Here is a 24,388-nt window from a genome sequence, read left to right on the forward strand (position 1 = left end):
TATCCAAATATTATTTGACTGGATGCATGGAGGTTTCATACCTATAAAAGAATGCCTACTGCATCCATGTGCTGTGCTTATCTGTAGTTACTTTTATGTTGTATTTTGTGCTTATTAGAGTGAGTTTCAGAAACATTTACCCTCTCTGAGGATTTGAGACCCTCTGTTACTGACCACCTTTGTAAAGTGCTTTGAGATCTACAGATGAAAAGCTCTATCTAAGAGACCAGTATTATTAATTATTTGTGTATTAGTCTGGAAGGAAACGCCTCTGAAATTTTCAACACTCCCCATCCTCCATTCCCAGAAGAATTTCTCCCTGAACATTTCAGACCACACTGATCCACATTTCAAGCTGTGATTCCTGCTCAGGATCTCAAGGGCTCTTCTCCTTTCCCATTTGAAGGGATTTTCCCCTTAATGATTTCAGTCCTTGCACCCTTGCCCATGTCAGGGGTACTTCTAAGGATTTCAGACCCTCCCCCCTCATTTCATTGGTGACATGTGGAGCAGAGTACTGGATTATTTCTCCTTTTGACAGTTAATTCTTAGAGCACCACGTGCGCACTTCTGGAAAGGTTTTCAGCTTTGAAACTCAACTCAAGACATTAACGCTTAGAAGAACTTTTACATATAAAAGGGACTGACAAGACAAAGAAAAAAGTAGTTCAAACACTTTTATTTTGTAGTTTAAAAAAAATCATTATCATAGCTAGGGATTCCAAGTGCTGATGCAAATGGAGATAAGACATTGGCCAGTGATTTTAACCACAACATATTATTTGCTAACAAACCAGACAGTCAGAAGACTCAAAGATGGGAAGGTAAAAAGCCACAAAGGATATAGAGATACTTAGAGAGAGACAGACCACAGTGAACAGTTGCCATATACATAGAATCAAGAGTCTGACATACATATATTGTATGATATGTTAGCGAGGCAAGTGAAAGGATATAGTGCTGAAAGTAGTTAGCCTATGGGAAGGAGGATTTCCCTACTATGGTGTCTACTAACGTTTCAGTGTGTACTCCTGGAATTCTCACGTTCACACTAGTAGTCCTGAAATTGATTAATTGGCTTCATTTTCACCCTACAAGAGAAACAAGACAAGAAAATGGACTAATTTCAAACAGACTGTATATAACAGGAAAACACAGATTACCAAAGTTGATCCTCACATTAAAAATAGGACATAAGACGATAGGGACTATAGGTGATACAGAAGGTTAGTGAGTTATCCTTTCCCCTTTAAGAATCATACACATTCCTATTCTAACTCAACTTCCTAGTGAAATTTAGTTTGGTGATTCTTAGCCTAATCTCCATTTAAGTTTGTCATAAAACCACTGAATCATGCAGCATTGAGCCAGAGAGACCCAGGACTAGAGTATAGGGTCCTTTGTGCAGCAGCATGGAGGTGCACTGATAGAATGGTGGGTGTGGGGAAGATCCAGAAATATAACTCCTACGGTGGTGCAGGTAAAGCTTAAAAGTGCATTAGGAGACTTTTTTAAAGAGCCTTGCACATGACTTGCTTACCTATGCTTAGCTAAAGACTATATTAGTCTTTCATTTTCATGAGAACAAAAAGGTACATAAAATATACATATGATAGATGGTGAGAAAAACCCTGGACCAGCTAAGGATTCTAGGGTTAGTTGGTTTGTGTCTGGACTTTACCTCTCCACTGGCTTTTATGGCTTCTGCTGGGGGCTCTTCTGCATCAGCTGGTTCTGTAGGGTGCTCTGGGTGAGATAACTCATCCTGCAGGATATACACAATACAATTACCCTTATTGCAGCATGGTGTATTGGCCAGTTAATTTTAAAGAGGCTATTCAAACAGACTTTGCAAAATGGAGTCAAATATTTCATATGTGGAGAAAACAACAGGTTTGCCCTATGGCATATACAGCTCTGATTCAGTTTTCTGTATTTGCACTGTGACAAAGTTCCTCCTCTGCCTTGGTGGGTCTTGCACTTTTTGGCGGATTTGCTCACCTCAGAGGTTCACGGCAACCCTCAGTTTGGCCTCTTCTACTAGAGGCTCAAACCTGCCATTCACTCAGCTAACCTCATCACTGGCCAGCGTGGGGGAAACGGAGAACAATCTGCAGTGTCTATTGTCCCACCTAGTGGGTCGGGGACAGGCCAGATCCCTTTCCAAATAAGACCTTCCCTTCTCGTGTTGCTTACAGACCAGGTCAGCTCCTCCTGTGTCCAATCAGGGGATTGGAGAACCCAGGCCCACCCTCTACACTGGCTTCCAGTCCAGAGCCCTGTGGATAGCAGCTGTCTACAGTATCCCCTGTATCAGCTGCATGACAGCTACAACTCCCTGGGCTACTTCCCTATGGCCTCCCCCAAGCACCTTCTTTATCCTCACTGCAGGATCTTCCTCCTGAAGTCTGATCACACTTGTACTCCTCAGTCCTCCAGCAGCACGCCTTCTCACTCCCTGCTCCTTGCATGCCCTCCCCCATCCCCCTACTAACTAATGGGATTTCCTTTTTAAACCAGGTGTCCTGATTAGTCTGCCTGCCATAACCGATTCTAGTATGTTCTTAATTGGCTACAGGTGTCTTAATTAGCTTGCCTGTCTTAATTGGTTCTAGCAGGTTCCTGATTACTCTACTGCGGCCCCTGCTCTGGTCACGCAGGGAACAGAAAACTATTCATCCAGTGGCCAGTATATTTGCCTTTTACCAGACTCCTGTACCCCACTGGTCTGGGTCTGTCACAGCACCTTGAAGTGTTTTAAGTCTGTCTGTCTGTTGGGGAGCAGGGCTGTGAAAGGATTTGAACTGGAAGTTCTTACAGAATGAGAGACACCGTACTTTCTCCTTCTTGGAGACTGTCTTTTTTTGTTAAGTAGTTTTCTTTAATCTAAAATGGAACATTGGCTCTTTGAACGTGGGAAACATAGCACGTACAGATGAATTTCATTTTCACTTGCAGGAAGGGAGATTCTACACTGATTTTCCCCAGATTATCTACCTCACACTAGCCACTCATTCCATAAGGAGGATAATGTGCATCTGATAGCTCCCAAAATGCTCAAGTGGCTTCATATGAAGAAATTCACATCTATGTATCTATTTGACAAAGGATTAAATATTATCAATTCTCATTTTACTGCCAGAATCCATTTCAAAGTTGGTGCAAGACTTCAGTGAGGAAATGGAAAATCAAGCTATATATTTGTTATGAGGCTCACTCCTCCTTTATGCTCATTCTTTTAGTGGGTAGCATTGTCCCTGCAGTGTGCGAGTAGCACCTATTTATGGAGGTGAGAGGTAAAGGAATATGTCAAACACTGAACCCTGCAGGTTCCTCAACTCATTTGGCACCTATGTTTCTGCCTCTGAGCACACACACTTCTCCTTCACTCTAGGCAGCTGGACACTACACCCAGAGCAGTTCACAAACCAGGGGAAGATACGCATTCCTCTGCCTAAGTTACATGTGGGGCTCAATTCAGTAGGCGTGATTGGATCAGGCCCCTCAAGCAAGTTCATATAAAACAGCCAGGTGCAGGGAGGAAGCAGCAACTCCCTTGTAACTTTTAGCTCAGCATCTAGGTTCTCACATGAGATGTGCGAGACCCCCAGTTCAAGTTCTCCCTTCTCCTGAGCAGGAGGAGGGGTTTGAACAGCGCTCTCCCACCTCTCAAGTGAGCGTTCTAATCATTGGGCTATAGGATAGTCTGATGTGGGGCTCCCCTCAGTCTCTCCTGGTGAAGCTTGTACTTGCACTCCGGATAAATCATTAAAGTCAGAGGAGCAGGAGGATTGGATCCCAGGTCTCCTATGTCCCAGGTGAGTGCTCTAATCACTCAGGTTCTTAAAAGAAGAATTTTAATTAAAGAAAAGGTAAAAGAATCACCTCTGTAAAATCAGGATGGTAAATACCTTACAGAGTAATCAGATTCAAAACATAGAGAATCCCTCTAGGAAAAACCTTAAGTTGCAAAAAGACACAAAAACAGGAATGTACATTCCATCCAGCACAGCTTATTTTACCAGCCATTAAACAAAAGAAAACCTAATGCATTTTCTAGCTAGATTACTTACTAACTTAATAGGAGTTGGAAGGCTTGCATTTCTGATCTGTTCCCGGCAAAAGCATCACACAGACAGACAGAACCCTTTGTCCCCCCCCCTCCAGATTTGAAAGTATCTTGTCCCCTCATTGGTCATTTTGGGTCAGGTGCCAGTGAGGTTATCTTAGCTTCTTAAACCTTTAGAGGTGAAAGGGTTTTGCCTCTGGCCAGGAGGGATTTTATAGCATGGTATATAGAAAGGTGGTTACCCTTCCCTTTATATTTATGACCATGCCCTCTGGGGAGAGGATAAGGAACAAACAACCTGTGACAGTCGAGGAGTCACATTGCTTAATGCACTACTGGAAAGCGCTCAGATACCATGGTGATGAGCACAGTATAAAAACCAGTATAGAATAGAATTGAGAAGTAGCAGCCCTTCAGCCTGTTTCTCCTCCATTGGTTATGCTGCTATCCTGGTGAGTTCAGATGGAAATCTCACAGTAAAATCAGAGTTGCCATAAATAATCAGCCCATTATGAAAGAAGTGTGGTCCACGTACAGGACTAAAAATTAGGAACTCCTAACCACTAGTCTCAGCTCCAATAATGATTCCCACTATAGCCTTGGGCTATTCATTTAATCTCTCTGCTCATCTGTAAAAATGAGGATTATAGTACTAAACTGTGTCACACACAGGGGCATTCTTGTTCTGAAACTTAATTAGAGCTTATATGTAAAGTGCTAAGTATTGAAGTCATTAAGTCCTCTGACACCTGCCAGGGATATGTCCATAACTTACTATAACATTTTGCAACGTAAAAAGCATGAGCATCAGCTGAGGATCTGACCCTCAGTATTTGTAAAGTGTCAGATAGAGGCCAAACTTATGACGCCAACCCTGCAATTGGATGCACACAGGCAGATCTGATTGCAGGATTGGGATCTGTGTTTGTAAAGTAATTGGCATGCCTTTGGCACCATATAAAAAATAAACAGCAGTACATTTTATAACTAAACAATGTACAAAAAGTATAAATAGCCTGAAACTGTATTTTCAAAGTGTTTCATATTATTTTAAACTTGTTTAGGACCAGTATTTTCTTTCTTTCTTGCCTATTTTTTAGTTGCCTCATGTGCCTTACTTAATTCATACAGATTGTTACTTTTCTTTTTATTACACAAAATCAGTTGCAATTGGTTCAGCAGTAGTGCAGTCTCCCCATGTGTGGCCTTCAATGGGTTTACAGAATCCATGCTGATTTGTGGAGGTGAAATAATGGCTCTGGAGACAGCCTGGGAGTTAAACCTAGCGCCTACTGTCAGAGAAACAAACAGAGGCCATTTGTGTGAGTGTGTGAACAAGCAGAAAGGGCAACTTACTGCAGTCAGAAACCTCTCTTGTAGAGGACTGCTCTGCTCTTCTCATGAAGAGGGTTGCAGCTTTTTTGACTCTACAGATAATGTTGTTTTTTTTTAAAAAAAAGGAATTCCTGCTTTGGGGTCATTCACAGGAAACAGTGTCTGAGCGTGACAGTGGATGTAAGAATCCATATTCATCCATTTTACTAGTTACTGGTCCTCTAAAATGTGCTTTTAGCTAAGACTCCATTAAAGAATAATGTAACTGCCTCATCAATCTGTTTCTAGAAGGGACAGGAAACAAGTGTCTTGAGAATTTTTCTAAACCAACATGGCAGGAACCAACACAATTACAAGATAAAGAAGTGACAGGTTGTGTTAAGGTTTTCACCTCACCGTCTTTTTCCCCACTTACTTCCCTCCAGTTTGCCTGTCCAGGATAGAGAATATTGGACGAGACAGGGCTGCAGTCTGCAATCTGGCATTTGTTGGCTGGGAGTTAAGGCTGCTAGCTGATAAACCTAATTTAAGGCTTTTTTAAAAGTAGGCAATATGATCTACAGAGGTCTGCATACAGAACAAAGAGCTAGCAACTGGTGGGTACCAATCCCAGCTGTACCACACATTTGCTGTGTGACATTGGGGAAGATGTATAGGGTAAAATCCTGCCTCTATTAAAGTCAATGAGAATTTTGCCATTGATTTCAATGCAGCCAGGATTTCACGCTGTGTTAAAATCAGGATAATAATATATCCCTACTGCACAATAGTGTTACAGTGATTAATTAACTAATATTTGTATGGCACACTGTATCTTAAATGTTAAGCACAGGGGTTTTTTAATGTATTTTAAATTGTCATATACTTTGTACTAATATGCAACTTTCCTCTCAGGATTTCAGAGCCTTTATAAATATTAACAAAGTAAATCTCACTCCTGTGACATAAGAAATGGGAAAATTGAGGCACACAGACTTGTACAAGATCATAGAGCAAGTCTGTGGCTGACCTGGGAAAAGAACCAAAATCTCCCAACTCTTAGTTCTCTGCTTTTTGGCCATAAGACTGTCCTTTCCCCCATACAATATGGGCTTTGTATATATGTTTTACTGTTATATTCTCTCTCAAGAGAGATTTCAGAGTAGCAGCCGTGTTAGTCTGTATTGGCAAAAAGAAAAGGAGTACTTGTGGTACTTTAGAGACTTAAATTTGTTAGTCTCTAAGGTGCCACAAGTACTCCTTTTCTCTCAAGAGAGTGAGAGAGAGGATCTCCCAGAGAACAGGGCTAATTGAATGAAGGCGTTGCAGCTCTAGATTGGCTCCAATACCCTCAATAGGCCTTTCATGTCTACATCTCTGGCTCCCTGGCAATGCAGCTCCAATGGAGTCAAGATGCAGAGAGGCTCTGGGGCCTCCCAAAAAGAGGGATTCCACAACATTGAGGAGACTCCACAGAAAAGTTAATGAAACCTCTCTATCTTTTAGGCATATTCGCCAGGGGATGTTTAAAGGGAGAATATACATCTCTTGCAGACCTTGCTTAAGGGCGTACAGAAAATGTTGAAAATGATTAATTTACTCTTGTCCATATCATTTACATTTCATTGTGACTGGTAAAGTGACAGATTTTCTCATGCATTACCAGGAGGTTTTTCCATTAATTGAATCATCAGTTTGGCTCAACTGGCAAATAATAAAGTCCAAAGATTTTCTCTTTGTGTTTCCCTATTTCTCCAGAGAAGTAAAAAAAATGCTTACATTCATTTTAATGGAGGTCGTCTGTTCCATTTTAAAATTTGACATTTTTATACATGGCATTTATTTTACAGGTGAGTTTAATGTTATTTATTTTGTGTTTAGACTTTGATGTAGCAAAGTTCTTTATAGTAATGCTTGTGCCATAGAGTGGTGGGATCTGTGCTGGACTACAGGTTATAAGTAAAGTAATAAAGGCACAAAAGGTTTATGCTACCTTATAATGGCTTTGATTGGTAGGTGGAACACTTGCTGGCTTTTGAATCAAATCTCTTTGGTCAATTCACTTCAGCTAGGGAGAAGACCTGGTTTTTAACTCCCCAGGGACCATAGCAGGTGTAATTCAGGGGCCATGGATTTTCAGGTAGTGAAAATTTTCAGGTACCTACTGAATATTCTTAAAATCTCAGAATGTACATTCAAGCATTAGGGGCATACCCATGTCATTTTGATATTTGTATGTCAAATGTCCTTTAGACAGCAAAGGGGCTAAAGTCTCTGTAGTATGATTCAGATACAATGAGAATTTCCTGCTGTCTTTATGGTTCATTCCACTATGGGCCCAATCCTGAGAGGTGCTGACCATTTGAAATCCCTCTGAAATGGAACTCTGCCTGAGAAAGTGACTAAGTCTTAAAATTGATACCTTTATTTTAAATTACCATTTTAAACACCTCTTTTCAGACATCAACATTTTCCCTAAATTCTCCTCTGGCTAGAGATCACTCATACAAAATGGGATTTGTTGGAATTGGAGAAAAATTGGGTTTTTAATGCCACACTAGTTTAAAAATTTTAAATGGTGACACTATCCCCTCCATAAAACCAGACACCTTCCTGAGCCTTAATAATAATTGATAGGTTTCAGAGTAGCAGCCGTGTTAGTCTGTATTCGCAAAAAGAAAAGGAGGACTTGTGGCACCTTAGAGACTAACCAATTTATTTGAGCATAAACTTTCGTGAGCTACAGCTCACTTCATCGAATGATAATTGATGATGCATTGCTTTCTGTAGCTGGAAAGGCAGCAAATTCAGTGGAAAGCAGGATTGTTTTGTTTTATTTTTGTTTAAAGCTGTGAACCTGAAGAGGTACATTGGTGACCTGGTCTGCTACAAGGTTAATAAATGATAAGGGTACACCAGCTTGCCAGGGGGTAGGCAGAGACTCAGCACACTATGGAGTTAATGTCTTCAGATTCTGAAGCACAGGTGATACTTCTTGGAGAGAACTCCTCCGCTCATGATTTTAGAGGTTAGATATGTTGATAAATTCTGCAGACTTATTCAGTTGGAATGGTTCAGGCTGAATGCGCCCTAAATGATGCCGACATTTCTGACGAAAAGAGCAATCAGAGCCAGACATTAGCAGAAAACATCTGCATACCGTGCACAGATTACAGTGCATGGCTTTTCTACCTTTTAATATGCAGTTTACTTTTATAGGATCAACTCTTGATGTGCTTACTCAGTTTTCACTCACTCTGCAGCCAGACAAACTCCCATTGGCTTCAGTGGGACTGCTCTTATGAATAAGGACTGCCAAATGGGTTCCTATGATGCAATCTTTTCTCATGTGATTTCTCAGAGTATTACCATTTAACGTGCAAAATTAAAGTTTCACCAGAAACACTCACTCAGCCACGTTGCACATCGTGTACATCTTATGCGGTTTATGGGATGATAAGACATTAATTTGCCCACTCCCATTTTTTGGGTGTGGGAGTGTTCTAATAAAGTTTGCGGATGATACAAAGCTGGGAGGTATTGCCAACTTAGAGAAGGACTGGGATATCATACAGGAGGATCTGGATGACCTTGTAAACTGGTGTAAGGTTATGCATTTAGGGATTAATAACAAGAATTTTAGTTATAAGCTGGGGACGCATCATTTAGAAGTAACAGAGGAGGAGAAGGCCTCGGAGTATTGGTCGATCATAGGATGACTATGAGCTGCCAATGTGATATGGCCGTGAAAAAAGCTAATGCGGTCTTGGGATGCATCAGGAGAGGTATTTCCGGTAGAGATAAGGAGGTTTTAATACCTTTATACAAGTATAACTGGTGAGACCTCACCTGGAATACTGTGTGCAGTTCTGGTGTCCCATGTTTTAGAAGGATGAATTCAAACTGGAACAGGTACAGAGAAGGGCTACTAGGATGATCCGAGGAATGGAAAACTTGTCTTATGAAAGGAGACTCAAGGAGCTTGGCTTGTTTAGCCTAACTAAAAGAAGGTTGAGGGGAGATATGATTGCTCTCTATAAATATATCAGAGGGATAAATACCGGAGAGGGAGAGGAATTATTTAAGCTCAGTACCAGTGTGGACACAAGAACAAATGGATATAAATTGGCCACCAGGAAGTTTAGACTTGAAATTAGACGAAGGTTTCTAACCATCAAAGGAGTGAAGTTTTGGAATAGCCTTCCAAGGGAAGCAGTGGGGGCAAAAGATCTATCTGGCTTTAAGATTAAACTTGATAAGTTTATGGAGGAGATGGTATGATGGGATAACATGATTTTGGTAATTAAATATTCATGGTAAATAGGCCTAATGGCCTGTGATGGGATGTTAGATGGGGTGGGATCTGAGTTACCCAGGGAAGAATTTTCTGTAGTATCTGGCTGGTGAATCATGCCCATATGCTCAGGGTTTGGGGTCAGGAAGGAATTGCCCATATGCTCATATCTGGGGTCAGGAAGGAATTTTCCTCCAGGGCAGATTGGAAGGGGCCCTGGAGGTTTTTCACCTTCCTCTGTAGCATGGGGCACGGGTCACTTCCTGGAGGATTCTCTGCTCCTTGAAGTCTTTAAACCACGATTTCAGGACTTCAGTAGCTCAGACATAGGTGAGAGGTTTTTCGCAAGAGTGGGTGGGTGAAATTCTGTGGCCTGCGTTGTGCAGGAGGTCAGACTAGATGATCATGGTGGTCCCTTCTGACCTTAGTATCTATGAATCTATAATTTATTAAACCAGACATTTAATAAGAATGAGACAAAGAAAATACTACATATGTGCAATCTCTCCCAGTTAAAGCTTATTTTACTTTTAGCACAATCTTAATTTTCCATGCCATATTGAGAAATAGCATGAGATAAATCCTTAGTCTATCATGAAGCACATATACAAAGGGGAACCGGTTCCAGTTGTGCATTCAGTCTAATTGTGACATCTTTAAGTTCCATGTCCTTCCCCATAACATGCCCCTGATGCAGACAGTAGTTCCACCACATCAGAGGCCTTCTATAGATTCTTATATGCTTTTATGATGGTTGAATTTCACCCTAACTGAATACACTTAGCAAACAGATATTCTGCTCTTAATTCTCCCAGTGGAACCCCATTAATGACAATGAGAGTTGTTTTGGGGAGCAGATTTTGGCCCATTTATGTGAAGTATTTCTGATTCTCCTCCCTATTCCTTTTTCAAAATGTGCAAGCTTTAAGAAAGGAAATGTCTAATGAATCAGTAGAATACAGATGTGTTAGCTCAAACAGATAAAATAATTATGGGATCCAACAGTAAATTAAATGCAGAGTGGTTGCAAAGAATTGAAAATTACCAGAATAATTTGTGAAGTGACATAAAAGAAGAACAAGACCATTTTAAAATCACAGAGCCTCGAACTGACAACTAGACCATATCACACCTGACAAGAAAAATGGATGAAATGGGGAGGGGAGAACAACAGTAAAATATTAGCTACTGGGAAATTCTTCCAACCCCTGAGGGACATTTAACAAGTATGTATGTGTGTGTGTATTCTTGCTTGCTTTTGATCACATGGTGAGAGTCTGCAATGCAGCAAGCTTTGTGCAGAGTCATGCAGATGAAAAGTTCATCCCTGCTCTCAGACAAGGTTACTTAGAGGAGGTCAACTTTCTAAAAAAACCAACTGAAATCCACCCAATGGAGTGATGAGTAATGTACAATATCAATAGGCCTCATTCACAAAAGCTTTGCATTAAACATGACCTGCACACCAAAAATAATGCCTTTTTTTTTACTTTGTATTTAGAAAAGCTCCTGAATAATACAAAGAAGTAACAGATTTATTGACCGTTACTTAGCGGAGACTAAGTAAAGGAGAGCAGAGAGATGAAAAAGACTGACTCAGCGATATCAATGAATTTGGACAAGACCAATTCCAGTGGAATCTTTCTACTCAGAAATGTGCAGAGCACGACCTTGTGATCACAAACACAATCTTCAGACAAAGCAACAAGTACAAAACAATTTGGCAACACTCCCTCTCAAAACAGTGGCACCTCCTAGACTATGTCATTGTAAGAACACAGGATCTAAGAGATGTCCAAGTCACCTGTATCATGAGAGGAGCCGACAATTGCTGGACTGACCACCACCTGGTGAGGTCAGTCACATCCATCAGGATTGCACCAAAACATAGAAAGCAATCCAAATCATACAGATGGCAATACAACATCCAAAGACTTCAATACTCAGTGCACCAAGAGAACTTCCAATCTCCTCAGTGAAAAACTGGCTATCTGCACATCTGAAAATGACAGCACAAGTGTCGCAGAAGACTGGGAAGTCCTAAAACAGATCATCCATGAGGTTTGCAAGGAATCCGTTGGCCTTGCTACCTGCTGCCATCAGGACTAGTTTGACAGCAACAACACTGAGATTACAGTCCTTTTGGACCAGAAGAGAAAAGCTTTCTGCGACTGGCAAAACCAACCACTATCCAGTCAGAAGCAGAGCTCTTGCCATCAGCTCAAAGCTGAAGTTCAAAGGAGGATCCGAGAAATCAAAAATAAATGGTGGAAGGACAAAGCAAAAGAAATCCAAACATTCGCTGACAGACATGATATGCAAAGCTTTTTGTGTGAGACAAAGACCCTGTACGGACCAAGCTCATGTGGCCTTACACCTCTGAGATCCAAAGATGGTAGTACCCTTTTTAAAGATATTGAATCCATCCAAGAGCACTGGAAGGAACACTACCAAAAGCTTCTAAATCGAGAATCAACTGTAACTGTCGATACCATCGACTCCATCCCTCAGCACCCAATCTAGGAAACTCTTGCCAACTCATCAACACCTGAGGAGGTCTGCAAAGCAATGAGACCAATGAAGAACAATAAAGCACCAGGTCCTGATGGCATACCAGCTGAAGTACTGAAAGTGTGTGTGTGTGTGTGGGGGGAAACACTGACTAACAAGTTTCACTCGCTGCTCTTCAAAAATCTGGCACACTGAAGAAATTCCTGCTGATTTACCTAATGCTAAGATCATCACCATTTTCAAAAAGGGAGACAGGGCCATCTCTGGCAACTATCGAGGCATTGCCCTCCTCTCCAGTGCTGGGAAGATTCTTGCTAGAATCTTATTGAATCGCCTGCTCCCTCTTGCAGAGGAAGTACTTCCAGAGTCCCAGTGTGGCTTCAGACCATCGTGAGACGCAACCGACATGATTTTCGCAGCCAGGCAGATCCAGGAAAAATGTCAAGAACAACACCAGGAGCTGTATACGTCCTTTATCGATCTGACCAAAGCCTTTGACTCTGTCAACCGTGAGGCTCTGTGGAAAATTATGTCAAAGTTTGGCTGCCCAAGCAAATTTGTCACCATTGTAAGACTCTTCCATGACCAGATGACTGCCTCCATCCTGTGCAGTGGTTCTATCTCTGAGACCTTTGTCATCCAAACTGGCATAAAACAAGGTTGAGTACTGGGCCCCACTCTTTTCCCCATTTTCTTAGTAGCTATGAAAACATTAACCCAAGACTGTCTACCACAGGGCATTGGCATCCAATATCGGATTGACAGCAACTTCTTCAACATTTCTCATCTCCATGCCAGAACTAAAGTAATATCAACCACAATAACCAAACTTCAGTACGCAGATGATTTTGCTGTTGTTGCACACTCAAAAGGAGGATCTTCAAACAGCCCTTAATTGCTTCTTTGAAGCTTATAAAAGCCTAGGGCTAGTTCTGAACATTGGCAAAACAAAAGTTCTCCACCAACCAGTCCCTGGTCAATCATCAGAGGAAGGAAGATCTATATCGACAAAGAAGAACTGGAAAATGTATAATACTTTGCCTGTCTTGGCAGCCATCTCTCACAGAGGGCAGTCACAGATGTTGAGATTCAGCACAGAATTTGCTGTGCCCGCCTTGCCTTTGGCAGACTGTCTCGCCGGGTGTTCAACAACCACAACATCAGAACACACACTAGACTGTTAGTTTATAAAGTGGTGGTAACCCCAACTCTCCTCTACGGCTGAGAGACTTGGGTTACCTACAGAAAACACCTGAAAAACCTGGAACGCCAGCACCAGCACTTTCTTCAGAAGATCCTCAACATAAAGTGGGAGGATCATCGCGCTAACGTCGGTGTCCTCACAGAGGCCAACATCTTCAGTGTCAAGGCCCTGATTATCCAGCACCAGCTGAGGTGGAGCGGGCACTGTGTGCGCACGCCTAATGTACGCTTACCAAAACAACAACTATATGCCCAACTCACCAAAGGAGAAAGGAAATGGGGAGGCCAAAAGAAATGCTTTAAAGACACCCTCAAGATAAACATCAGGAGATGTGGCATCAACACCACACACTGGGAGACAGCAGCCCAGGATAGGGACAATTGGTGAAGACTTGTCAGAGAGGGAATGTCTACTTTTAAGGAAAATCGGCTTGCCCTGGTCACAGAAAACGCCAGAAAAGAAAGGAAAGACAACTGGCACACAGCAATTGCGGTCTAACCCTGTCTTCCAACACCACCTGTAATGTCTGCCAACGAGCCTGTGGCTCAAGAATCGGATTTCTCAGTCACCGAAGGACCCATGAAAAATAAAACCTGTGAAAGATCATCCTCGACCTCAAGGGATCGCCGACGATTCAGTGCTCTCAACAACTTGTAAGTGTTGCTATTTTTCCTTCTCCAAGCTTGTGTATTTTAGGGTTGAGTTGGTATTAACAGTTAACATTAAGAAATAGATTGAAATAACTATTTTAGTGGCTGAAAGAGTTATTCTGAGAAAATGGAAATCTGTAGTTCCTTCCTCAAACACTACTGCATTCATGGAAAAAAAATCTCTGTCTAATAGAAATGCTTGGAAAAAATATGAGGATGTCTACTCACACATGAAACTACTGCAGACATTTTTGCATTATATATTATTCCCCAATCCTCATAAGTTATGTTCTCACTTATTTAGTTGCTTTAATAACTGATGCCCTACATCACCGCTAGAGGTTCAGGTTTTTTCTTTCGTTGTTTTTGTTTTTTTCCAAGTTTTACAAATAATGAATGTTGAATTTTGTTATTTATGTGGTATTTCTATCTTGTGCATGTATTTACATACGTTTTGCTTCATGGTGTCTTTATATTTTTTAAAAAAAACAATGAAAATAAAGTTTTAAAACATAAACTTCAATACCAGGAAAGGGTCTGAACCAAAGCCTTAGATCCAAGGATGCCTCCTCCAAATTCTGTAGAAGCTTGATATCTGGGTCCAGATCTGGGTATAAATATTGTAGCTAATTCTTATCTCTATAGCTGGCTAAAATAATCTCTAGATCTGAATACCAACACCCTTTGGGGTGGTTCAGATTTTAATCTGAACTCTGACTTTATGGAATCTTTAATCAACACACAACAAACTTTAGGGCCTTTCATGATTCTAAAACCTGTAGCAGTTTGGAGTATAGTGAACATTTGGTTCCAAGGCCTGTATTTTTTACAAATATGAACTGACTCATTCTCAAAACACCCTTGTGACATTGGAAAATATTATTATTACGTCTACTTTAAAAAAAGGGGGAAAATTAATGCAGAGAGCTTGTCTGATTTGCATTAAGCTGTAACAGGAACAGATATCACAACCTGGGGTTAGAACTCAGAAGTTCCTGGCTCCCAATCCTATGATCAGAACTTTAGTCCTCAGCTTTCTCTCTAAAGAAATATAGATAGTTTTATGAGAAAATAGATACGCTATGCTGGAGAATGATATGGCTAAGTATTGATCACCTGAGTCTCTAAGCATATAGATGAAGATTTTCAGTGACTGATGACTTTGGCTGCCTCAATTTTTGGAGCTCCAACTGAGGACGCTTTAAAGGGGCCCAATTTTTAGAGGGTGGGTGCTTAGCACTTTGTGACAATCAGGCCCCTTTAAAGTATCCCAAGTTGAGTATCCAAAAGTTGAGGCAGCCAACGTCACTAGTCAGTTTTGAAAATCTTGGTCATGGTGCCTAGAATATAAGGTCTCTAAGCAATGCGCAGATGAACACTGTGCCTGTACTAACCTGTATTACATAGCAAAATATGAGGTGGTATTAACTCACTATATCTCTATTAAATCATCACATTAAATATAGCATTATATCTGATATCACAGCAGGGTTGTCCGAGTAAATACATAGGTGATCTCAACTGTAAATAATAAACTGAGCCTCAGAAACCTACCCAGGTGTTCGAGGAAGTATAATGCAAAACAAGCCTCTTATTTCCTGTAAGTCTCTGAAAAAACGAACATACCTTTTTTACAATCCCAGTAGTGGTTACAATGTTCTCTGCTCCTTCTACAGTCTGTTTTGCCACTGTGTTCACGCTGGCCACAACAGCTTCACCCACCACATTGGCCTGCTCTTTGGTTTTCTCAGCAACTAAAGGTTCAAGAAAAAGTAGAGTCCGTGAATTAAGTTCAAAATCAGTCTTTGTTTAACTGGATAACAGCATAGCAGGGTAACACAGCAATATTTTGCCCCGTGCTATCTGTTATTTGGACTTTCTGTACGTAGGATACATCCAAACCATTTAATTTTAAAGTGCATTGGGGCTAATTCTCACACATGCTGCTTACCTCAAGAATAGGTGGGTATTGCAACCTGGCAACCTTTAGAGAAGGGGCAGATCACAAAACAAACCTACTCCAAGAAGCAGTAGCACAAAAATAGAAAAAAACGTCATCTTGCCCATTGTAGACTGTCAAACTGGACTGCCCTTCTGTAACCCCTTTCCATCTAGCTAAATCCTCCCTATAAGCCCCTTCTAGAGGATTAACAGAGCTGGCTGAAGAAAGGTGATTCTGTTTCACAGAAGATTTCTCAAAATTTGGTTCTGTTCCAAATTAGAATGAAAACCAAAAATTTCAAAATTTGCACTGAAAGCAAGAGTGCAGTCCATCTGGTCAGCAGCCATGGAGCCAGGGACCCTGGATGTGGTGGGGTCATAAACTCTAAGACAGCCTGCCAGGCAGGCTGCCAAGGAGTTGGGTGGGTGAGCTGGGAGAAAACCAAGCAGGTTTCCAAATTAATGTTATCAAAATCAAACTGTCTTCACAGAATATTTTGATTTCAGTGATTCTGCGAAGTCTGTTGAAAAATGTTTTGTCGGAATTTTTCTGACTAGATCTACTGATGAAACCCTTCCGGTCTGCTTCCAGCACTGAAAATTGCCCCAGCCTACAACACTGCCCAATGACAAGCCTCCTTGACCCATCCAGCAGCAGAACACTCTTCCTCTCAGACATGCTGAGCAGAATATTGAAGCCTCTGTGAGGCCTTTCCTGTGTTACTTGGTTTAGGAGTCCCAGCATGCAGAGCATTTCCATCACCAAAGAATCATTCTGGGAACCATGGTACTTGGGCTTCTAAAGTGTAAAAGAAAACTCCTCTTGCTTCATGTCAGTCGGAATTATATTCTTATCCATTTTTACAACAGTGAGCTATCGATTTACACAAATCTGTAGGGACTGTACTCTCACCTGAACTCACGCCGTGCACAACCCCCTCCTTGGTTTTCGTACCTGGAAAAGGAAACATAGGCTCCATCAACATCATCCCCTATGGGAAGACCTCTCTGGTTTCTGCATGCAGACCACTTGAGTTCTGATAGGGCGTGGTCCTAAGCTGCAGGGTCCTTGAGTAGTTCTCAATAAGGGCCAAATCCTACTCTCACTGAAGTCCATGGGAGCTTTTCCGTTGGAAGTTGGATAGCTCCAATTAGTTTTACTGGCATATGTATTATTTGGAGGTGCCTGAACAATTAACCTGCACTTTTTACACATTTCAGTAATATCTTTACAATGAAAAACTGGTTGATTTAACAGTGCAGTTAAACCCATGTTAGATTAACTAATTATGCAAAAGAAACCAAAAAAGAACTTACCATAAAGAAATGCCAGAAGTTTGCTTTTTTCATGCTTTCAAACACTGAGCTACATTTCCTGTCTCTTCCCCTACTTCCCAGCAGGAGGTCCAGGCTCAGCACTTGTTAAGGCCCTGATTTCATACAGTCAGTGGAAGTTTTTAATATGTAAGGAGTACAGGATTGGGCTCAGAGAGATACAGGTTGCCAGTCACTGTCATGGTGATGATGACAGCGCAGGTATTTCTAAAAAATATTTATTTATTTTCACAGTAAAGAATATATAATGTATTTAGCAGCCCAATGCTGTGAGGTATTGAAGTCAATGGGAGTTGAGGGGACTGGCTCCTAAGGAACAACAACAAATAATTGTGGTTTTCCTTTAAGCCTGAAACTACTTGCTCAACAGACCTCATTGTATTGGTGTACTGCAGCATGCTCAGTACCTCAGATCACTAGGAGACTGGAACACATGACTTATGAGGAGAGGCTGAGGGAACTGGGATTGTTTAGTCTGCAGAAGGGAAGAATGAAGGGGGATTTGATAGCTGCTTTCAACTACCTGAAAGGGGGTTCCAAAGAGGATGGCTCTAGACTGTTCTCAGTGGTAGCTGATGACAGAACAAGGAGTAATGGTCTCAAATTGCAGTGGGGGAGGTTTAGGTTGGGTATTAGGAAAAACTTTTTCACTGGGAGGGTGGTGAAGCACTGGAATGCATTACCTAGGGAGGTGGTGGAATCTCCTTCTTTAGATATTTTTAAGGTCAGGCTTGACAAAGCCCTGGCTGGGATGATTTAGTTGGGGATTGGTCCTGCTTTGAGTAGGGGGTTGGACTAGATGACCTCCTGAGGTCCCTTTCAACCCTGATATTCTATGATCACTTACAGTATGTTTACACTGCAGCTTGGAGCGTGCCTCTTAGCCTGGGTAAGCAAACGCGCTACCTCTGCTCAACCTAGTGCACTAAAAATAGTAGTGTGGCCGTTGCAACATGGCAGGGCTGTGTACAAGCCTGCCCAGTCCCTAGTTATGAGTTTGGGGTGCGAACCCCATCTGCCATCTATGCAGCAATGTCCACACTGCTATTTTTAGTGCACTAGCTTGAGCAGAGCTTGCATGTGTCTGCCTGCCTGGGCTGGGCAGCACGCTCCCAGCTGCAGTGTAGACATCCCCTAGTGCTGAGATTTTCAACCTTTTTTCAAAATTTCAAATGAAGGTGCAGACCCCTTTGGAAATCTTAGACGTAGCCTGCAGACCCTCAGGGGTCCACAGACCACAGGTTGAAACCCACTGCCCTAGTGGCTGGAAGCCTCTGCAATAGCTAGATTCGGTTTCATGTTAAAAACCATCCCTTGACTCCATTGACTTTAATAATGAATTTTCCCTAAAAACCGTTTTTCATCTTATTAAAAATCATTTAAATCCACAAATCTTCTCTTTACTTTTTCACACTCATGTCATAAAAATGGACAGTTTTTATGGCCAAATTACAAAACACTGTAAATAGTGATGCAGAAGCACCCAGATCATTAGCTACAGCAGCACTGATTCAATAATTGTGGGTGGGTGAGGTGGGGAAAATGAATTGCAGACGATGCCCAGCACTCATGACAAGCCTAGAAGGAAGGCAGAACAAGTGTACTGCTGTGATAACAACTAACCCAGCCCAGTTCTCTCCTGTCTGATTGACATTTGTAATGTACTGTTAAACATAACAGAGCTCTGTGTAGCTCAAAAGCTCGTCTCACCAACAGAAGTTGGTCTAATATAAGATATTACCTCTCCTACCTTGTCTCTCTAATATCCTGGGACTGACACGGTTATAGCACTACATACAAACAACAGATCATTTTTGTAATGTTTGTTAAGGTCATCTAGACTCGAATATAAGGAAGATGCCTTACTACTTAACAACCTAACATTCTACTTCACCCTTAAATGACTGTACAGTCATGTAGAGGAGAATAAATTTTTGATTAATGTAGCAGAATGGATTAACAGGACTATGCATGATATGCCAGTATCCGAAAGCCAGAGAATATGGCACTGTGGTTGTAATACTCTCTATAATCATGTAACATCAAACAACAGTGAGCAGAACAGGTCTGCATTGCATAAACGCTCACAATAATTAATGAGGCGCTGGTATGTGCCCAGTGCACCAAGTTCTATTCTAATATAGTCTTGCTTTAATGTTCATTATTCCTACAAATACCCAATGCATCAAGCTGTACCATTCCAAAAGAGCACTGCTTAATGCTTATTTGTCCTACAATGCACCAGTGACAGCCATTCAAACATAGCTCTGCTTTAATGCTTATAAAAATGTAAGTTCTTAAATATCTGGAAATCAGCTGGTTTAATTAGCTGAATTCATATATTCGTTATCTTTGCATTACTTCAATGAACAAACAAATAAAAACAAGAATTGTAATGAGTTACTCTTATCTCAATCATTACATTTGTTTTTTGCCAGGACTCTTCACAAATAGCTATGTTTTTTCTTCTTTTTTCTAATAGAAAATAATTCCTAAGAAGAGGGAACCTGGGAAAACAAAAATATCTGAATGCAATTAAAGACCGAAGCAGAAGCAACAGCAGCAAAAAAGCCCCTCGGCACTGCAGCTTGTACACAGCTTGTTAGGTTCTTTTCATTTTTTTTTCAATGCACTCAAGACCACACCCAATGACTCAGACTTCAGCTCTCATAATGCACTCTATGAAATCTAATCTTCCAGCACATGTCACTTGCTGGCAAGGGTATCTGTTGAACTGAAAAGCATTCCATTGAAGCTGTCAAGTTGCAGTTACTTTTGAACCTTTGCTTGCAGCTTGTGTGCATACAGTCACATGTTCATACCTTCCCTGCCAAAAAGGAATAAGAAATGAATACTGTATAGAAAATCTACCATTGGGAAATGAGACCCCAATACGAAGTTTTGTATTTTAAATAGGTACACTGTAGTGATAGTGAAGCATTGTGCACTAAGGACAGACATGTATTCAGACAGGAATAACACATGACAGGGGGTGTACAGCTCCTGTACGAGGTATTAGATCTGGTCTTTTCATCTGTAAAGGTCAATGCGTTGGGTATCTTGTGACTGATGCATGAGACCAGATATTTTGGGCATGCCAGAACTGCATTCTTTATTGAGAGCTACTGGATTGGATTATCTAGTATTTCTAGTATTTACGTAATACTGAATATAATTTTGTGTTTATGATTGTGATCTTTCTCTATTGCTTGTTGTCCTGTGTGCCTTACAACCCAATATTGCATCAGATTCTCTGCTAGTGTAAATTGATATAGTTCCATTGACTTCACTGGAGTTTATACCTATTTACACCAACTAAGAATTTGTCCCAGTGTTGCTGCTGATAATGCAGCAACTGCAGGAATCCACTGCAACTATTATGGTCTCAGTGACAGCAGTAGCATGGACAGGAGAACTTGTTTTTATTGAGTGAGGGAATTTGAAAAGAAACCCAGTGCCATGAACAAAGTGCCATGAGATCTTTCTTTCCCGCCTGGGTAACCACATCCATAGGCAGAGAGGACCCCATTTGAATGACTGACTGTAATGGCAGCATCTCTTACCAGTGCAGACCCCACAACCTCAAACTGCATTGCAGTGTTAGCACAGGGTAGTGGAACCCCCACCCCCAGGCATTGATATGGGTTGTGAATTGAAACTTTCTGGCCCAGAGATCAGAGTGAAGATACCAGCAGAACTATGATGACCCTATAGAGTTCAGGAAGCCGTGTGCTGCAGTAGATGTCACAGAACTAGCCATTTTATCTCAAGCTGCAGTGACTCATCAATACTGGTACTGATGTCTGGTCAACTGCAATCCTCAGGAGGACTCAGAGATCCCATCAGTGCAATGAAATGCTGGCTTTTGATTCATTAGCAGAGTTATGTAAGAAGTTGACTCAAAACAAGACATCCACCCCACCCACTACTATCCTTTTTCTGACATCCAGAAAAGACTTTCACATCTCTGAGTGGTTCCAACTACACAGCAGATTCAGAGTCAGAGTTCAAATTCCTTCATGCAGTGTCTTAACAGCAACCTAACTGTAGTAGGTTATGGAAAGAGGGAAAAGTACTGACCGAGCATTTTAATGTAATTGGGCATTTTGATTAGCCTTTCATGGGCATATAGCTAGGGAGTGTAGGGCAGCAAATAGGTTCTGGCCACTGCAATGATAATGGGTGGTACACATGCACATAACTGGCATCCACCTCTTTTGCTCATTTAAACCAAATTCTGAGAGATCTTAATTATCTGGATTTTAGCATCCCCATTCTGTGAAATCCTGGGTACCCTGAAAAGGGCTAATCATGCTCTGGCATGCAGTATGCACTCACCACCATGGAGGATCAGGCCCTTAATGAGCAAAGCATCACACAATGCATCATAAAAAAGATGGAGAGCATTTTATAATGCATTGTGTGATGCTCTACTGACAAAAATGTTTATTTGCCTGATATAGTTAAAAAATTATCCATGCTCCTCAAAGTCAGGCTCTAATGGACTCTTCATTCAGCTTTTTAGGTTTAAAAGAAGGCTTTCAAAAAGTTTTTGAAATGGTTAAATACATAAGATGATGGCAGAACATTCCACACTTTGTCTCATGACTGTGCAAAAAATGAAAAGCAAATCCAAGGCCTGGTATGATATTTGGGAAAATATTTATAAAAATGCTAAGTATTCTGGTCTGACCTTGCTCTGATCACCTAGAAAGAAGGAATTGGGTACAATAGCAATCCCCACATTTGACAGCTGGGTGTCATGTTGTATTTGTCATTTTTACTTACTTATTTTTAGAGATCCTGTAATGTTAAACTTTTGCTTGTGGTTCAGCTTCAGATTAAAATGTGAATTGGTTATATATTGCTAGATAATGGCAGGGCTGTAGCTCACGAAAGCTTATGCTCAAATAAATTGGTTAGCCTCTAAGGTGCCACAAGTATTCCTTTTCTTTCTGTACTACATCAGTAATTGTCTAAATCTGGGGATGAAGATTTGCTACAAATGTGGTTTCTGATTCCACTGAATTTTGAAAATGCAGCTCTGTAACTACAGTAAGGTTTTTAAAGTGGTGATACTCTATGTATAAGGCAGTGATAATGGAATCAAGAGCCTTTTCTATTTAAAAATTACAGCTTACCCACAGCCAGCACATACAATAGCAATCCTCCCTTCTGAGGATAATGGGATAATGTAAGAATGTTAGACTACACACAGAGTGTTATACCAACCCACTGGTTTTGTCCACCAGTATCATACATGCACCTCCATCAGACAGTGCAGATACCAGGTTTCAAAGGCAGCTTTGAAATGATTACTGTAGGGTTTATGGAAATGGAGAGAATTCATTATACAATGGATGTTTCCAGGAAGGGCACAACTTGTGTCATGATCCAGCACCTAGCCATTGGAAAACACTGATAACTAGTATCAGAGGGGTAGCCGTGTTAGTCTGTATCCACAAAAATAACGAGGAGTCCGGTGGCACCTTAAAGACTAACAGATTTATTTAGGCATAAGCTTTCGTGGGTAAAAAACCCACTTCTTCAGATGCCTGGAGTGAAAATTACAGATGCAGGCATAAGTATATATTGGCACTTGAAGAGAAGGGAGTTACCTTACAAGTGAGGTAAGGTAAGGTAAGTCCCTTCTCTTCATGTGCCAATATATACTTATGCCTGCATCTGTAATTTTCACTCCAGGCATCTGAAGAAGTGGGGTTTTTACCCATGAAAGGTTATGCCCAAATCAACACTGATAACTGTCTCTTTGCAAACCAAGTAAAGGATTTTTGCATGGAGAATGTAAAGGGTTATAGAGCATAAGGAGGAGGATCTCAGAATAAAATGACATGAGAGTGGGGAAACAGGTGATTTGTACTAGCCTAACTTAATAAACAGAATCACTCTGTATGCCCTTAATAACCTCAGTCACTGCACCTTTGGAGGTGAAAGAGAGATTGCCAGTAGCCAAATGTTTGGAGAGTAAGTGACCTACCCTGAAAGCAAAGAGGGAATAATAATTGTAATATGCACCTTCCATCAGAGGATCTCAAAGTGCTTTCTGAACATTGCATTAATTCATATGTAGCAATCCTGCCTGCCTCCCTCCCCCCACCCTGGGAAGTAGGTAAGTATCTCTGTTTTACAGATGGAGAAACTGAGGCATGGAAGGTTTGGACACTCCAAGATTACACAGTGAGACTGTGGCAGAGGTGGAGATGGGATGCAGATCTCCTGCCTTTCAGTCCCATGTTTTAATCACTATCCAGTACTTCTTGCTTTCTGGAAGATAATTTATGTTACATTTCAGGCTCAATTGTATATTAAAAATAGTTGTCTCTTACCTACATACATCACACCCTCTTTGGTCTTCTCTGCAGCCTCAGTCACTCCCTGTTTGGTCTTTTCTGCTGCAGCCACCACACCTTCTTTAGCAATGGAGAAACCTTTCTTAAAGACATCCATTTTTGATTGCTTGCTTTGGTACTAGCTGCAGGATCTGATTCAAGGATGATGGTGAAAAGCACCTCAGTGCACACTGACCTCACTACGCAATCTTACCCTTCTGTGGCTGTTCAGTGTCTCTCTGTGTCTTAATCTCTCGCTATCTTTTGCTCTTATTCCTCTGCTGGATGAAGGCAGTGTGGTAAACTACACAGCCTTTACCAGCTCTTATTGATGAGATGCACTGCAGTGCAGCCAATGCCTGTGAATAGCTGATGCTGAAATATTAATGACACAGATCTTCATGGCAAGGTTTTGGAAAAGAAGAAAGATGGGAGGGAAAAGGAGGTGGTAGGTTGAGGGACTTTTTGGAATATGTCCAGATTATTAAAGCTTTTAAGATCCGCTGCAGTGCTCTCACTCAAGGACACTCTGCAGATGCTCTCATTTGGAGAGGGAGGTTTTTAGCAACCAAGCTGGAGGGAATTGGTGTTTTAAAAGCATAAATCTCTGAGGATATGGTGGAGAGAGCAAATGGGAACTAGTGCAGGCTCCTCAAAGCTGAAAAATAGATATAGCTGGTATTCCTAACAAAACAAACAAGGTAAGGTGTCTTTTGCTAG

At 41.2% G+C, this 24,388-nt stretch overlaps 1 protein-coding gene across 1 annotated transcript; it reads right to left on the reverse strand.

The window, feature by feature from the left end:
* Positions 1 to 660: 660 nt before the first annotated feature.
* SNCG (synuclein gamma) lies at positions 661 to 24,177 on the reverse strand. The gene is made up of 5 exons (XM_073353351.1): positions 23,666 to 24,177; positions 16,897 to 16,938; positions 15,669 to 15,796; positions 1,682 to 1,765; positions 661 to 1,091 (listed from the first exon to the last, which is right to left on the reverse strand). Exons 1-5 carry the CDS (start codon positions 23,784 to 23,786, stop codon positions 1,071 to 1,073), a joined length of 396 nt encoding a protein of 131 aa, XP_073209452.1. The 5' UTR covers positions 23,787 to 24,177; the 3' UTR covers positions 661 to 1,070.
* Between the last annotated feature and the right edge of the window lie 211 nt (positions 24,178 to 24,388).

This window comes from Lepidochelys kempii, chromosome 7 (genome assembly GCF_965140265.1).
Source record: "Lepidochelys kempii isolate rLepKem1 chromosome 7, rLepKem1.hap2, whole genome shotgun sequence".
NCBI classification, from domain to species: domain Eukaryota; kingdom Metazoa; phylum Chordata; order Testudines; family Cheloniidae; genus Lepidochelys; species Lepidochelys kempii.